This window comes from Lissotriton vulgaris, chromosome 6 (genome assembly GCF_964263255.1).
Source record: "Lissotriton vulgaris chromosome 6, aLisVul1.2, whole genome shotgun sequence".
In the NCBI taxonomy this organism is placed as follows: Eukaryota; Metazoa; Chordata; class Amphibia; order Caudata; family Salamandridae; genus Lissotriton; species Lissotriton vulgaris.
The window spans coordinates 905,576,675-905,593,002 of NC_141694.1; the positions used below are offsets into that span (position 1 = coordinate 905,576,675).

The 16,328-nt window shown below is 45.9% G+C and overlaps 1 protein-coding gene across 1 annotated transcript in view; it reads right to left on the minus strand.

Moving 5' to 3' along the window:
• TTC27 (tetratricopeptide repeat domain 27) overlaps nt 1-16,328 on the minus strand; it is a 1,875,723-nt gene that overhangs the window by 296,182 nt on the left and 1,563,213 nt on the right. The window contains exon 15 of the mRNA XM_086926895.1: nt 8,885-8,937. Coding sequence (XP_086783021.1) covers nt 8,885-8,937 — 53 coding nt within the window. The remainder of the gene's footprint in view (nt 1-8,884; nt 8,938-16,328) is intronic.

Genomic DNA, 16,328 nt, shown 5'->3' on the forward strand with positions numbered 1-16,328 from the left:
GGCCGGATGGTTGTGGGCCCGTATTTGTTTGCTGATACTGTGCAATAAAGGTTCCCAAAAATTTAAAAAAAAACAAAAAAAAAAACACAGGACCGCAATCTCAGAAAGGAGTTAAAAGAGCCAGGTTTTAAGGAGTTTCTTGAATTGTGCCAGGTCCGGAGAGGATCGCATGAACAAGGGTAGTTTGTTCCAATGATAGGGTGCCAAATATGAAAAGGATCTGCCTCCGTGTTTAACAGTAGGAATGTGGTGGGGGCGAAATAATGATTGCCCTCTGGATCTAAGGTTACGTGTGGAAGTATAGAACTGTAACTTGTTCCTCAAATAGAAAGGCTTGTTTCCAAAAAGTGACTTGTGAACAAGACAGAGGAGTTTAAAAAGGGAGCACTTTTTAGGTCTCGGCTAGAATCGCGTGAAGCGCGTTCTCGCCAGAGAACTATTGTCGTCGGCTCAGCCGATAAAGGGAGACAAGAGCTGGCCACGTGCCCAGCATTGTGAATGGGAGAGGGAGCGACAAGAGCTGGCCACGCGCGGATTTGGTCGCGCGCGTGAGATGTGCATGCTCACAGCGACGGCGCCTCGTGCGCTCCAACCGCGCTTTCAGTTTCTCCGCCACCATGAACATCCTCAACCCACAGAGCAGCACCAGCGGTAAGCGGGCTTCGGGGGCTTCAGTTTTTTTTTGTGTGTATTTTCTTTGCTTTTGTTTTATAGGTGGGCTTTTGTTCCTGTGTGCGTTCACTCGATCCTGTACGCATACACTCGAAGGGAGTTAAACCATTGCTGTAGTTTGGATCGGCATTTGTAATTTTGCTTCAATTCAGTATTTTGTTCCGATCCACCATTGTTTAGTTTCATTTGTTTAGATCAGGATGTTTTTGTAGGCTTGAGGAGAGCCAATGCCGAGTCTTAAACCTGGTTCCCCATTCCCAAAGTCAGCAGCTTTATATGTTACACCACATCTTCTCACACTGCTAACTTAAAAATCAAACTTGTTTTGTTTTGCTGAACTATGCCTTTCTCGTCATAACGCTTCTTAACGTGTGATATAACACCTGGGTATACCCTTTGGCAATGATTGATTAGAGCTTGTTTAAATGGGAGATGTGTGTTTATACACGTCGATATGCCTGCCATCCATCTTATTCATTTTCTGCAGCAGCTTGAGTGCAGACATAACTGTATGTATTATGACCCAATGTATTCTTCTTTTATGGAGGGGAGAGCATAAGTACACCTTCGATGTGGCCTCATAATTTATCGTGAGTTTGGTGCTCCCGCAGTAATGTTGTGCCTTTTTTGCTCTCATAGTCTGCTGTGTAGGTGATTCTAAATATACCCTGTCCCATCCTTTACCAGCCAGCATGCTTCCTCCAGACACTGTGATGTCTACGGTGGCTGACAAGTCCTTCAATCGTATTCCGATTCCTAGCTGGCACCACTTTGTGTCACTGTGTTCCTAATTAATCATTCTGTGTTCGTGTTCATCCACCACCAGTGTCTTTTAACCACACCTTGTGTTTTTCTGTGTTGAACACAGCTGACTTCCCCGTCCACCTCCCCCCCCCGTACCCCCCCACCCCCAGCCCTGCCACAGAAGACACACCTGGTTTTATTTTTGTTTCCATTTCAGGGCGGCAACCTGCAGTGCAGCAACACGTAAAAGGGGTGTAGGGTGTTATGTGGCCAGTGTATGCCTGTGCGGTGATATGGTTTAACCCCAAGCATTCTGTAGTTGAACAGCCTTTCAGGTCAGTTAGAGGAGGCCCATCTAAATGCGCCCCATCTCATGTCTGCGCAGAGTTCAGATGCTCTCTACAGTTAAAACAAATATTCATGTGCAATTTGTTTGCTTTAGAAATGCAGAGGGCTCTAACGTGCATTTCCTTTCGCCAGCCTTTCTTCCAGTGTGCACTTTAACCATGGAACTGGAGTACCCGAAATGAAAAGTTCTCTCATTGAATGTGTCTCACATCATGCCACCAGTACTGGAGATAATACTGCAGACATGCTTTGTACATCAATGACACCGCCCCAGTACACTCTGTCCTATGCCCTTGTCATAGTGATCACGCAGAATATGCAGACCACAGCTTCCATTGGTGCAGCAAGTGCAGTTGCACTGGGGCCCACTGAACCCTTATTATTGCTGAGCAGCATGTACTGTGCCCTGCCCCAGCACAGTGTGATTGTGTGTATGTGTATGTGATGTGAGAGTGTGTTCGTATGGGTGTGTGTATGGGTGTGTGAGAACGCAAGAGAGTATGTGTCTGTGTGCATACCCGGAGGCGCACACTGCACCAGTGCACGCGCCTCTCCTTTTACTTAAAACGATTTCCAGCTCGAGGCGCACAACCACACACACAACGACACACACACACAACCCCATCCACACACAACCCCAACCACACACAACCTCAACCACACACACACAGCCACACACACAACCCCAACCACACACACACAGCCACACACACAACCACACAAACACACACACAACCACACACACACACATACAACCACACACACAACCACACACACAACCACACACACAACCAGAAAACCACACATACAACCACACATGCAACCACACACACCTTCAGTGCACACTTTCACCAGGCACAAACACCATCAGTCGTCAGTGCACGCTTTCACTGGACACAAACACCACCAGCTGCCAGTGCACGCTTTTACCGGGCCCCCACACCACCAGCCATGTTGCACGCTTCCACCAGAAACACACCACCAGTCGTCAGTGTACGCTTTCACCAGGCACACACACCACCAGCCGTCAGTGCACGCTTCCACCAGGCACACACACCACCAGTCGGCAGTGCACGCTTCCACCAGGCTCACACACCACCAGCCGGCAGTGCACACTTCCACCAGGCACACACACCACCAGCCATCAGTGCACAATTTCTACAGGCACACACACCACCAGTCATCAGTGCACACATCAATTGTTAACGCATCCACAATTAACTATTGTAGCAAGCGCAGTATGGCGCACTTTACTTTTAAACATATTCATCTAAAGCGCAGCATGCCACCATTGCTACAAAAATAAATACATATTGTTTTGGCATACAATTTATAGACTTGTGTTGCAGTTGGTGTTGCAATATTTAGCAATGCCAATAGCTCAAACTTAATTAACCCGAGACCTATTGCATTGTAAATGCTTGTTTAAATCAGAATGCAGTGCAGAGATTTAAGAGTGGGCTCAGATAGAGAGCGGGGTGGCAGGTTGCAAAGGCGAGCAGCTTTGTTTTGTACCATCTCAAGTTTAGCAAATAACACTTCTTTTGCAGCAACCATTAGGACATTTGCATAATCCAGGCAACTTATAAGTGCCTGAGTTATGAATTTTCTGTACTGCAAGGCAGCCATTGGAAAGCTCTCCTGTGAAGGAGCATAGTTCCGAAACAGGATCCAAAGATGTAATTGACCTGATTTTTCATGGAGATGACGTTATCAATCAATATTTCCAGATTTATAACTACCTTTTTAGGGGTATGGGTAGGAGCTGAACCCAGTTCCAGAGGCCACCAATTATAAGACTATAAAGAGGAAGCCTTTCCTAAATGCAAGATTTCAGTCTTTCCTGCTTTAAGTTGGAGGCAATTGGAGGACATCCAGAGGGCTATTTTTCCATACATTCCTGGAAACTGATCTTGGTAGATTCAGGGTTTCCCCCATGGTGGTTGTGTGTCGTTTGCATATAACTTTGGAACCCACAAGATCTTATCACTTGAGCCAGGGGCAACATAGATATTAAGCAGTGTAGTGTTCAAAGATGATCCCCAGGGTACCCCCCTGTCCAGGGCCATGGATCGAGAATTAAAGAGGTTTAACTGGACTGTACGGGTCTGATATTTTAGAAAGCTTTTTAGCCAACCCATGGCTTTTCCACTGACCCCATCCTAATCAGTCTTTGGACTAGAAATGAATATGAGATTGTGTTGAGGGCTGCAGATATCAAAGGAGAAGTATATTTAGCTATGGCTACTACAGCCTCATTATGGGTTTGATGGAATTTGGTGAAGGGATACCAGGGGCTGGAATTTCCAATCCTAGACGATATCCCTGCACTAAAGTGAAGCAATTGCATGTTTTGTTGTCTAGAGTGGGGAAAAAATCCCACAAATATGGTGTGCCTTATAGAGCGGGTAGAAATTGTCAGCAGGAAGGCTGCTTTAGGCTGTTTAGAGTTGAGGTGGTCAGGGAAGCGGGAGGGGGAATCCAGAAGGAGCATTGTGTACATCCACACGTGTTACAGGTGTCGGAAGGGAGCGGAGATGGTTCAGTTGGAAAAAGTAGTAGGGCAGCGTGGGGGAGGGGTAACAAATCCACTCTCCGATTTTCTGCTTCTCTGTTCATAGGCAAAAGTTCCCCTAAAGCCAATCCAGCCGCTGCTCTCATGGTAGTAATACCCATAAGAGGAGAGTCGGAATTGGGAGGAGCAGTATAGTTTTGCACTTCATCGGGGGCTCAGAGCATGTGCCTGGTGTGGTTCTCCATCCAGCAATGCAGCTGGGTTGGAGAGATGTCAGTGTACATGTTGGTTTGGCCGTCCTAAGATGGCAGGCCAAACCGGCATGCGGACTGACAGCAGTGCCCACCACTCCTCGGCCTCCTCCACACCGCTACTGTTGTCATGATGGTCTTGCCCCAAACAGAAACAGTTTTATTATCATTTGATTTTTTGTTTTCCTCTGTGGGCAGGTGTGGCGACGCTCGTCCACCATAGCAGAGGAGCCGCCACTGCAGTTTTTAACTGGGTGTGCATACACACTCTGTGAAACCAAGCCTGGAAATACCAGGTTCCGACCTTGCAAACCCAGGAGCTCTAGACCAGGAGACAGATCAGTCAGAAATGAGAGTGGCCGACTACTACTCTGAGTTATCGTCCCGTGGTATCGTTGCTCCGCTTATTTAACCAACTACTGCCTCATTTGTTGCCTGCACTGTTCGCCGCTTTGTATTTGCATTTGTTGAAAAAGCGCTATCACCTGTATTTGTATAATTGAGCATTTCTCCCCAAGCGCTACGCTCTCTTAACCCCTCTGCTGCCATTTTGTGTGTTGTGCTCGCCCTCTAGAGACCGCCCCGCCTCCCAGCTGAGACGCCCTCGCCCCTCCCCCTCCACCATCCATATATGACAGGAGTTCCCGCGCGCAGCGTTCACGCGCAGCGTCCGCGCCCAACCCGCGCCGAAGGTGCGCCAAAGGTAAGCCCGTCTACGCCCGTCCGCGCCTGGACCGCGCCCAGCGCCAGACCCCCTGCCCCTCGCGCTGCCCAGCCCGCCCGCATTACCTATGATGCCACCTCCCTCCTAGCCCTTGACCCTGGTCGCGCCCCCACCTGCGTCCAAGCCGCTCCTGGACACACCCATGGACCTTTCTCCTGCTACTCCTGCAGATTCAGCGGCACCGACAACATCTCCGCCAAGACCACACCACAGGATCCTGATCCCAACCACCTACAATGCATCCTTCTCAACACTCGATCGGTGCACAGGCACGCCATTGACCTATGGAACCTACTAGACACCCTCTCTCCAGACGTCGCCTTCCTTACGGAGACATGGATGAATGCTTCCTCCGCACCAGACATCACCATTGCCATCCCTGAAGACTACAAAATCACCCGCAAAGACCGTACCAGCCACACAGGAGGAGGAATCGCTATCGTCCATAAGAAATCACTCCGCATCTCAACCAGCTCTGACGCCAACCTCGCCAACACCGAACACCTTCACTTCCAGATTCACATCGACCCCAAGACCACACTCAGAGGCACCCTCCTCTACAGACCACCAGGACCCCGCGCAAAATTCAGTGAAGACTTCGCGGACTTCGTCACTCCACACGCGCTCCCTTCCAAAGACTACATCCTCCTGGGAGACCTCAATTTTCACCTTGAAAAGATCAACGACCGCAACACCACCACCCTCTTGGACAACCTCGCCAACCTCGGACTTAAACAACTGGTCACTTCCCCCACCCACATCGCAGGTCACACACTGGACCCCATCTTCACCTCCAGCAATCATGTCTCCTTCAGCCACACCACGGATCTCCTATGGACCGACCACAGCTGCGTTCACTTCACCTACAACAAGCCGAAACCCATCAACCACTCTCAACCTACCCTGCAAAGAAACTGGAAGAAAATCACCACGGACCAAATCTCCGCATCGCTCCTTCGAAACTCCCCAGCCCCCTCTTCTAACGCCAACGAAGCCGCCGCCAACCTCACCCTATGGATATCCAACACCGCCGACACCTTAGCTCCACTGAAGAAACGTCAAAACAAACCTGGCAGCAAGAAGGCCTCATGGTTCAACGATGACCTCAAGAAATCCAAGAAACTCTGCCGCTCCCTCGAAAAGGCCTGGAAAAAAGACCCAACCTCCAGCACCAAGGACGCCTTCAAAAGCGCCACCCGCACTCACCACCAACTGATCCGAAAAGCCAAGAAAACAGCATTCAAGGATCGACTCGACAACAATGCCCACAACAGCAGGGAACTTTTCAACATCGTCAAGGAATTTTCCAATCCCTCAGCCAACTCCAACGACATCACCCCCTCTCAAACCCTCTGCGACTCCCTAGCCTCTTTTTTCCACAACAAGATTGCAGACATCCACAACAGCTTTGACAACCAACCCGGAAACCAACCCACCCTACCTTCTGCCGACCCTCTTCCCCCCGTGAACACCCTTAACGCTTGGAACCCAATCTCCACTGAGGACACCATCCGCCTGATGAACTCCATCCACTCAGGATCCCCTACAGACCCATGCCCTCACCACATCTTCAACAAAGCAGACTCCGTCATAGCACCGCACCTCCGAGACGTCATCAACCGCTCCCTCAACTCCGCAACCTTCCCTGAAGACTGGAAACACGCTGAACTCACCGCCCTTCTGAAAAAACCAACAGCGGACCCCACCGAACTCAAAAATTACCGCCCCATCTCGCTTCTTCCATTCCCGGCCAAAGTCATCGAGAAAGCCGTCAACAACCAGCTCGCCGCCTTCCTCGAAGCCAACAAATCCCTCGACCCCTCACAATCTGGTTTCCGAGCAAAACACAGCACTGAGACCGCCCTCATCGCAGCAACAGACGACATTCGAACTCTACTGGACAATGGAGACACAGTCGCCCTCACCCTCCTCGACCTCTCTGCAGCATTCGATACAGTCTGCCACAGCACCCTTCTACAACGCCTCAATAACATCGGAATTCAAGGGAAAGCACTTGAATGGATCACCTCGTTCCTCACCGGAAGAACCCAGAGAGTCCGCCTTCCTCCATTCAAGTCCGAGGCCTCTGAAGTCATTTGCGGCGTACCCCAAGGATCCTCACTCAGTCCCACCCTCTTCAACGTATACATGAGCCCCCTCGCGGCCATCGCACGCCAACACAACCTCAACATCATCTCTTACGCGGACGACACCCAACTGATCCTTTCTCTCACCAACGACCCCAGCACCGCCAAAACTAACCTACACGAAGGAATGAAAGAAGTTGCTGAATGGATGAAACAAAGCCGTCTGAAACTGAACTCAGACAAAACAGAAGTCCTCATCTTAGGTACATCCCCCTCCGCATGGGACGACTCTTGGTGGCCGGAAGCCCTAGGAAAAGCACCCATCCCGACAGACCACGCACGAAACCTTGGCGTCATCCTGGACTCTTCACTCTCAATGAACAGACAAGTCTGCGCCGTTTCCTCTTCCTGCTTCAACATTCTTCGCATGCTCAGAAAAACATTCCGCTGGATCCCCTCCGAAACAAGGAAAACAGTCACCCACGCTCTGGTCACGAGCCGACTGGACTACGGAAACACCCTCTACGCGGGTACTACCGCAAAACTCCAAAAGAAACTCCAACAAATCCAAAACGCATCAGCCAGGCTCATATTAGACATCCCACGCAACGAACACATCTCTGGTCACCTTAAAGACCTCCACTGGCTACCCGTCAATAAGAGGATCACTTTCCGACTGCTTACCCACGCACACAAATCACTCTACGACACCGGGCCAGACTGCCTCAACTCTCGAATGTCCTTCTACACCCCCTCCCGCCAACTACGGTCTTCCAACCAAGCCCTCGCCACTGTGCCTCGCATCAACAAGACCACCATGGGAGGCAGATCCTTTTCTTACCTGGCTGCTAAAACATGGAACTCACTCCCCGCCTACCTCCGCCTCACCCAGAACCACCTAGCGTTCAGAAAACAGCTCAAAACGTGGATATTTGACAAATAATCCTCCTCCCCTTCCTAAGCGCCTTGAAACCCTCTGGGTACGTAGTGCGCTATACAAATTCTATGACTTGACTTGACTTGACTTGTGGGATACTGCCACGTAAAGAGGGCAAAGTTATCTTGATCCAGTTTCTGGTCTCAGTAAAAATAGCTTTAAACACAATCATATTTGGAAATTATTTTTGTACAGGTTTCCTTAGGATATACCCAGTGGGTTTTCATTTTGACCTAAAGTGAAGGGAAAAAAATATCTTCCTTTTAAAACAGTAACATCTTCAAATCTGTGCAGGAGCCAATACATCTGGTAGTGACGACATGTTTAAAGGCTCTACCCCTTCCTTCACCCACTACCAAGAGAATAATGTTTATTTAGGGACTTCACTTCTCTGTAAGCACACTACCTTGAATTTTCACAGGAGTATTATAACAGTTCGTAGTGCACATAAAATTACATATTTGGTTCACGATTCACAAACATTTCCCTGCAGGCTGGCAATTCGAAAAACATGTTATTCGGGCCCTACAGTGATATTGTGTGGGAAAGAAAACAAGCAGGGCTATTTGCCAATCAAATGTTGTCGAATGCATGTAAAATACGTACTTCTGTTTCAGTCTGATATATGCGGTCGACAAATTGTTCCATGCCTCTGCGTTCTGCAAAATAAACACGAACAAGGTATAAAAATGCTTTGAATGGGTTTTTGAAAGCTCCGATAATCAAACTACTAATTAACACAACACAATAATGCGACAGCTCTGCTGTAAGAAGAAATATGCACGCACACTCTTGCGAATATATTACTGAAGAATCAATATTATCTTATCCTAGCACCTAAAAGAAGTTGTCAGTGGTTAATCACACAAAAAACCCACACTGTCAGTGACTGACTGAATAAGGGAATCTAAATAATCTCCTGCATAACTACATTTAAAAAAACTGAAAACACGGAAGTGCCTTATTAACTCCTATCTTGTGTTGAAAAAACAAAAAGTCGTCCTATATAGTACCAGGTTGACCAGAATAATGTGTTACATACAGAGACAGAGGAGTTTCCATTTTCACATTCTTTTTTACTAATTTGATAACACAGAAAGATCAGTTGCAAAATGCGAGTTATCAGAGGTCCTCACTCGCTGATGGTGCACATCATTGTTTCAATGTGACTGAAAAGTAATTTCCACAGGAAAAGTGCCAATATTCCGGAATGGAGTAGTCCTCGCAGCTATGAAAAGCATTAAAACAGAAGATGAAAGGACCTCCACAAATGTTTTCACGCACATAATTTATGTGATTATTTCATACGATTTAAAAGTATACATTTATAGGACAATTTAATAAAAAATCTCATGGATGCTGAGTCACCAAAATGCCAGGGGCAGCGGAAGTGACATCCGCCACACTTTGACCTCAATGACATTCCAGGAAGTAATGTCACATAACCTTAGACCCTGAATCTTTCCAGGAAAAGATGACAAAAAAACAAGGATAAATCAATACAGTGGAAATGGATTTCAAACTGGGACATCACATGATTTCCTACAAAAACAGACTAGAAAGAAACCTGTTCCAGGTGCAGTTTTCCATGTGGATTCCAATCAGAATTTGTGAATTTACAACACTAGTAAAAATACACTCTTGGGTACAGACCTAAAAATCTGAGTTATTTTGTTAATCAATCCCCATACATTTAATATAAATAATGCTATTGGTTTAATTTATTCCCTGCAGTTAATACGTTTTGATTAATGTTCATTTGCAAAGCAATATTATTCATGTGTAGGATAGAGTGAAAGTTGAGTTCAAATACAATTTTTTATCAAATCACAATACGACGCATGAAAACAACTTGTTTAAGAAACATTGTTAATGCCAAAGGTGTGGCTTTAATATGTTGCACACTGCAGTCACACTAACACACCATTCACCCCGCATGCATATAGGTTCACTTTTCACTACGCACACACACAGGCACAACCCACTTTACAATTTTAGAAACACCATTCAAACCTGCACTCACAGCCACACTTTTCACTCAGGTTATAGGTAACAAGGGAACGAGTGTCGTCGGGGTCGGGGAGCTAGGTAAAGCTTATGCATAAAGAACAGTGGTCCCAAGATTATAGAGACATCATAACCCAAAATGCAAGGAAATCCAGAAGAGGATATTAACTGACTTAAAGAGCAATCCAAAATAGGGCTAGACCTATACAGAGACAAGACTCATCCTGCATACAGAGGTCGTGCAGTGTTCGGAAGCAGTAGTGCAGGGTAAGGAAGTAGTGATGAGGCTGTAGTGATGTGGGTGGTGCCATGAACTCGTAACAAGGTCATGGTAATATTGCCGTCATGGTAATGCAGCAATAGTGGAAGTAAAGAGATGATGATGGTGGTTGGTTTGCTGTGCGGGAGTTTTTATCTTAGGAAGTGCAGAAGGGATCAGGCATGTGGACCAAACCCAGATGTGTTTGCTGGATTGCTGATGGCTCCCACGCTGCTGCTACATAACTAAAATACTGGACAGGAACCTTTGGTTTGGCAACATCAGAGCTCACCAATCAGACAAGATGTTACAATGAGAGAAAAGGTATTCTTTTTTTTAATAATGATTAGAGCATCTTGCACTTCAGGCAACATAACATTTTACATTTACCAACCACAATCAAATAGAGATTCTAGGAATTAATATGAAAAAGGGACGTGTTAAGGTTTGTAAAAATATAAATATAGTTAGCATAGCCTCGTGCATTCCATACTGACCTCAAACCCACAATTGCACTCTGATGTTAATGTTCGAAAAGAAAGTGAATACAAAGTTAAAATCTGTCAATATGTCGTTTTATATGCGCTTGAAACTTCCTTTGACATTGAATATTCTTGTAAACATTCATGACTTTAGTATGCCTAGAAGGCATAGAGTTCAGTGCTGCACTGTACACATTTTCCAACGGCGTAACCTTGTTTTCAAACCTGGCAAGGAAAGCGGAATTTTGTGGGAAAATTAGGGCCAATGTTGTGTACGTCAAGAACAAATTACTTACCTTCAGAAATGCCTTATCTGCTAGAGACTCTAGCCGCAGATGCCATACCTTTGAATATCAACAGGCATCAGATCTGGAAGATTTTCGAGCATTACCCCTGCACGCTGGTAGACGGCGTAGTTTGGCTCCATGTTGGTGGTATCCATGCCAGAAGTGACGTGTGCGTACCTACATAGGCGCCATCACGGCGTGCTGACGTTAGTTACTTTCCCAACTTTCCATGCCATTAGTGCGGAGCCACGATGAGAACGGACTACTGGTGTGTCAAGCTAAGGCTTTCGGAACGGTGCCCCTTACAGTTCAGTTCGCAGAGCGGGGAGGATGGGAGAGTCGGTAAGGAACCTGTGGCTAGATAGAGTCTCTACCATGTAAGGCATTACTAAAGGTAAGTAACCTGTTCATCTGATAGCGATTTCGCGGTGCAGATGCCTTACCTTTGAATAGATACCCAAGCAATACCTTCCCAGAGATGGGACTGCGAAATCAATGAAATTAGAAAGTCCTGTAGGACCAAACGGGCAAAGTGTCCATTACGACAGGCCTGACTGTCCAGGCAGTAGTGCTTGGTGAATGTGTGCAGTGAAGCCCACCGGCTGCCTGACAGATGTCTAGAACCAGGAAGTCACATGCTAACGCAGTGGTTGCAGCCTTGGCTCCGGTGGATTGAGTATGCAGACCCACAGGGGGTTACTTCTTAGCCAGTGCATTGCATTGCATATCTTAATGCACTGAACAATCCATCTCAAGATGGCCTGTTACTGCACAGCCCTCCCTCGTTTTTTTATAATTCTTTTTATTAAACAATACCAGTGGTTGGTCAATGCATACATTCGATCTGTAATTACATGTGCATCACATTTACACAAAAACAGAGGTCATTACAATATCAATACAGTGTAAAAGAACCAGGACAACAGTAGCATAAATCAAGGAGTCAGTGGTTCGTCAGTAGGGGGGGAACATATGGGGGTTCACATATATTACCACTGTAAACGTTCCATTTTGTCCAGAGCCCTATCCATTTCCTTGGACAGCCACGTGACACAAAGTTTTTTCCCGTACCATGCACCAATCCATGTCGATTTTCCATGCAGCAAGTGTTGGTAGTGTCGGTGTCCCCCAACAGCGAGCGATATTCCGCTTGGCTATCATCTGGCTGGGTGTTGACCAAAGTTTAGCCTTCATGTTGAGGTCCGTGGGCTTCCAAACATTTAGCAGACACCTTTTGGCTTCAAGGCGTATTTCAACCACCCACACGTCACTCATACATTTATGTACCTCCTTCCAGTATTTGTGGATTAAAGGACATTCCCAGATAATATGTAGAAAGGACCCTTCCAGGCCACAACCCCTCCTGCAAAACCCCTCCTCGCTCCTGCCCATCAGGACCAGTTTAGGACTAGAGAGGTATACCCGGAGTAGGATTTTTAATTGGACCAACCTAAGTTTCGCCGATATGGCAACCTCCTTAGGCGTGGATAATGCTTCCTGCCATTCCTCGTCGTCTAATTCTAAGCCATCCTGCCCCCACTTTTCCCGCAAGGCTACCCTCCCTTTTTAAGCTTCTACATAGCTCATGAAGAGTTGCCTGTCCACCCAGAATTCTTTTGTGTGGTCAAGGAAGAAGAACAACACTCTTTTCGGATCCAGACAGTGGAGTCTTTCCTCCTCTTTGGAGGGGTGAGGCAGATCAAGGAAGGTTGGCAGGGCAGAGTGATGTTCTATCCTGCATGAAAGGGAGTCACAATCTTTGGAAGGAAGGAGGCACTTTTACGGAGAATGTAAAAGGTGGTATATGGAGGATGTGCAGACAGGGCCTGAAATTCGCTAACCATTCTAGCTGATGTTATGACTACTAAAAAGGCAGTTTTGATGGTTAAGAGCAATTGTGCAGAGGCTCAAATGGTGCACATATGGGAAAGGTAAGGACCAGGTTGAAGTTCCACTGAGGCACGATGAACAACGTAGAAGGAAACACATACTGAATGGCCTTTAAGGAATCTAGCCAAACAGGTGATTTGAAGAGAGAAGGTTGGTCCCGCAAGCACAAAAATGCCAAGATGGCAAAGAGATAAGCTTTAACTGTGCGAAATATAGAGCTCTGCAAAGCAATAGATAAAGCAAACAAGAGAACTTTGGTTAAAGGTGCATAAAGGAGGTCAACGTTGTGGGAAGCCCGCCATGCCACAAATTTGCCCCAACAGCAGGCGTACACTGACTTGGTGGAGGGACACCTGCCTTGAAGAATAACATTACAGACTTCGGAAGGAAGGTCGAAAGCACTCAACTGTTGCCACTCAACTTCCACACATGAAGGTGGAGGGAGCGCTGGCTTGGTTGCAGGATTCTCCCTGTTGCTGCAACAGAAGATAATCTTGAAGAGGCAGCTGACTGCAGGACCGATGGTCATGCTCAACAGCTTGGCATACCAGACTCTCTGTGCCCAATCCAAAGCCACAAGCCTCATAGAAACTCTTTCAGCTGGGTGGGGGTTGCTTAGACTCTGGGAAAATTGGGGAAGTGTGGAGCGGAGCTAGGTCCAGATCCCGCTGATTTGCTACGCACGGAATGCCGATGCTCCTGCGTCTCATCAAAAGACTTCAACGGATGCGGCAAAGTCAAAGACATGTTCGACTTCTTATGTTGTGGGACTTAACCGCAAACTCAGACGATATGGAGGCAGTCGACCTCCATTGGGAAGGGCTCCGTGAACGGGCCCAGGACCTTCCATGCAAATGGGACTTTGAGTGTCACAAAGTTGACAGACGTCAGGCGGTGAGGAGCGCTCCCCCAGCGTCTTGGGATGCATGGCACGCCAGCCTTTGCAGATCTTGGAGTTGTAGTCCCGCTCCACGCACCACAAACACATGCAAGTGGGGGTCTGTCACTAACATTTGCCAGTGACAGGTCCCACATGGTTTGAAAACAGCCATTTTCTTGGATGAGACATCCTCACATCAAGAGACCATTTCTAAAAAAAACAAAAAACAATGCAGAACTGAATGATGCAACCCTCTGTGCACAGGGGTACTGCTTGAAAATCTTCCAGATCCAGTCTAACGCCTGAGGATATTCAAAGTTAAGAAATCCAAGACTAGAAGTCTGTCTGATTGATATCCTATCCTCAAGACTATTTTGAGCTTCCTTGAGTGTAAAATCCCGATACCTGCACATTAGATACGTTTTTGGTGAGAGTAACAATTTTCTGTCATGTGATCATACTACATTGACTTGTACTGAGGATGATTTAATATGCCTTTTAGTTCTTAACTCCAACTGACAGTTTTTTAGCGAGAGCCCCGGTCAGTTCATATGACAATTGTCTTTGATCTTTTTTGCTTTGCTGCCTGCTATTTTCCATTAAATGCTAGTTGGACTTTAAGCTTCACAACATGTTGTGTTTTATTTTTAACAGAAGGGGGAGGGTGCTGGAACTGCAAATCATCAATATGTTCCTCATGACAACCCTCCCTCTCATCTGTGCTGCTACCAGAGAAGAACAAATACCAGAATTGTCTAATTATCTAGGAGAAGGTGTCTAATAGCACCAAGGAGGAACATGTGTGACCTAAAGGCCAAGCTGGAGCCCACTGTAACACAATACTTCATGAGTATTAATGAGCGTTCTTTAGCTGGCCCTACTGCGGCTGGTCCAAGCAGCTAGATAACTAAATGATCACCGCTGCTTACAAGGGAAGCATTGTTTGCGTCGAAGCACACACCTTTTTCCAAGTCAAAAGCTGTTGTCAAGTAAACGAATGCCTGAAACTTCTGCAGTACTCCGGAAAGCTCTTTTTTTCTGTTGATCACATCTTAACTGGCAAAATCTGCACTGTCTAATCAGACCAACAAATGTGTGATATATTTAAAAAAAAAAAAATCAGACTCACGTCAGTTGCACTGCTGAATACATTTATTTAAAAAAAATAAACCTACAAGGAAACCTTCAAGTCCCAGTGCAAGATGCAGGCTTGCGAAAGGAAACAGTGCTCATCAAGACACAGTTTATCTTCTTTCTTGGCATTGATTTTGCAACCTCTAAGCCCAGTGGTCGCGAAGGTAGTGTCATGAGTCAAAGCTGGAACCCCTTGTGACCTCGAAATAACTTCCAGCCTAATTCTTCAAGAAAAATTCAAGAGCTGCATTTGTTTTCATACAATTCAAATGTCTAATGCAGTGGCTGTTAAGCTTTTGACTTTTGTGGACCTTCTTTTAATCATTACTAGAATCCGAGGGCTCCTGATAAATCATAATTGGATTCCGGGGACCACCACTGCGTTATTACTGAAAGTCTTTCGATGATTTGAACAGCAAAACAATACCCAATAAATAAACAAATGAGCAATCCTCAAACACATACACAAATGGATAAATATTGTATTTAATTCACAGAGAGATCTATCTATATACAAAATAAATCTACTTTATACAATTAATGGGAAGGTCTGAGCTTTTCTAAATTCAATTTATTCCACTCATTGTCCATTCTATAATCGGTTTGATGCACTTATACTGCTCCCAGAAATCCATCTGAGGTCAACTTAATTTTTTGCCATCAAATTTCAAATTCCTTCACATTTACAAAACTTTTAAAACGTTATTTCTTTATTGATATACATTTTATTAATCTGTTAAAATTATTTAATTTTCTAAGTAGTCTCATGAGTAGGGTCCCCAGACCACAGGTTAAGAACCACTGGTCTAATGCATAATCTTGAGCTCTGTTCACTTTATAGCTCAAAGTCATTTCCCAGTTTGACTCTTAACTTGTGTTGTCAGTAAGTTGTCCAAACTGCATATTTCTTCACAGGACTTAGTAAAATGATCCTTGTGCATTAATACAGGATAAATGTCTGTCTTTTTTGACAGCATATATTTGTAACTTTGTATTGTGATGAGAAGGTTGATGAGCCGCCTTTCTCTTGTCTCAAGTCATTCTTTTGGTTTAACTTGTTCATACTTACCATTAAAATGTTGTATTGTGAACAGTTCCCTAAAACTGCAGA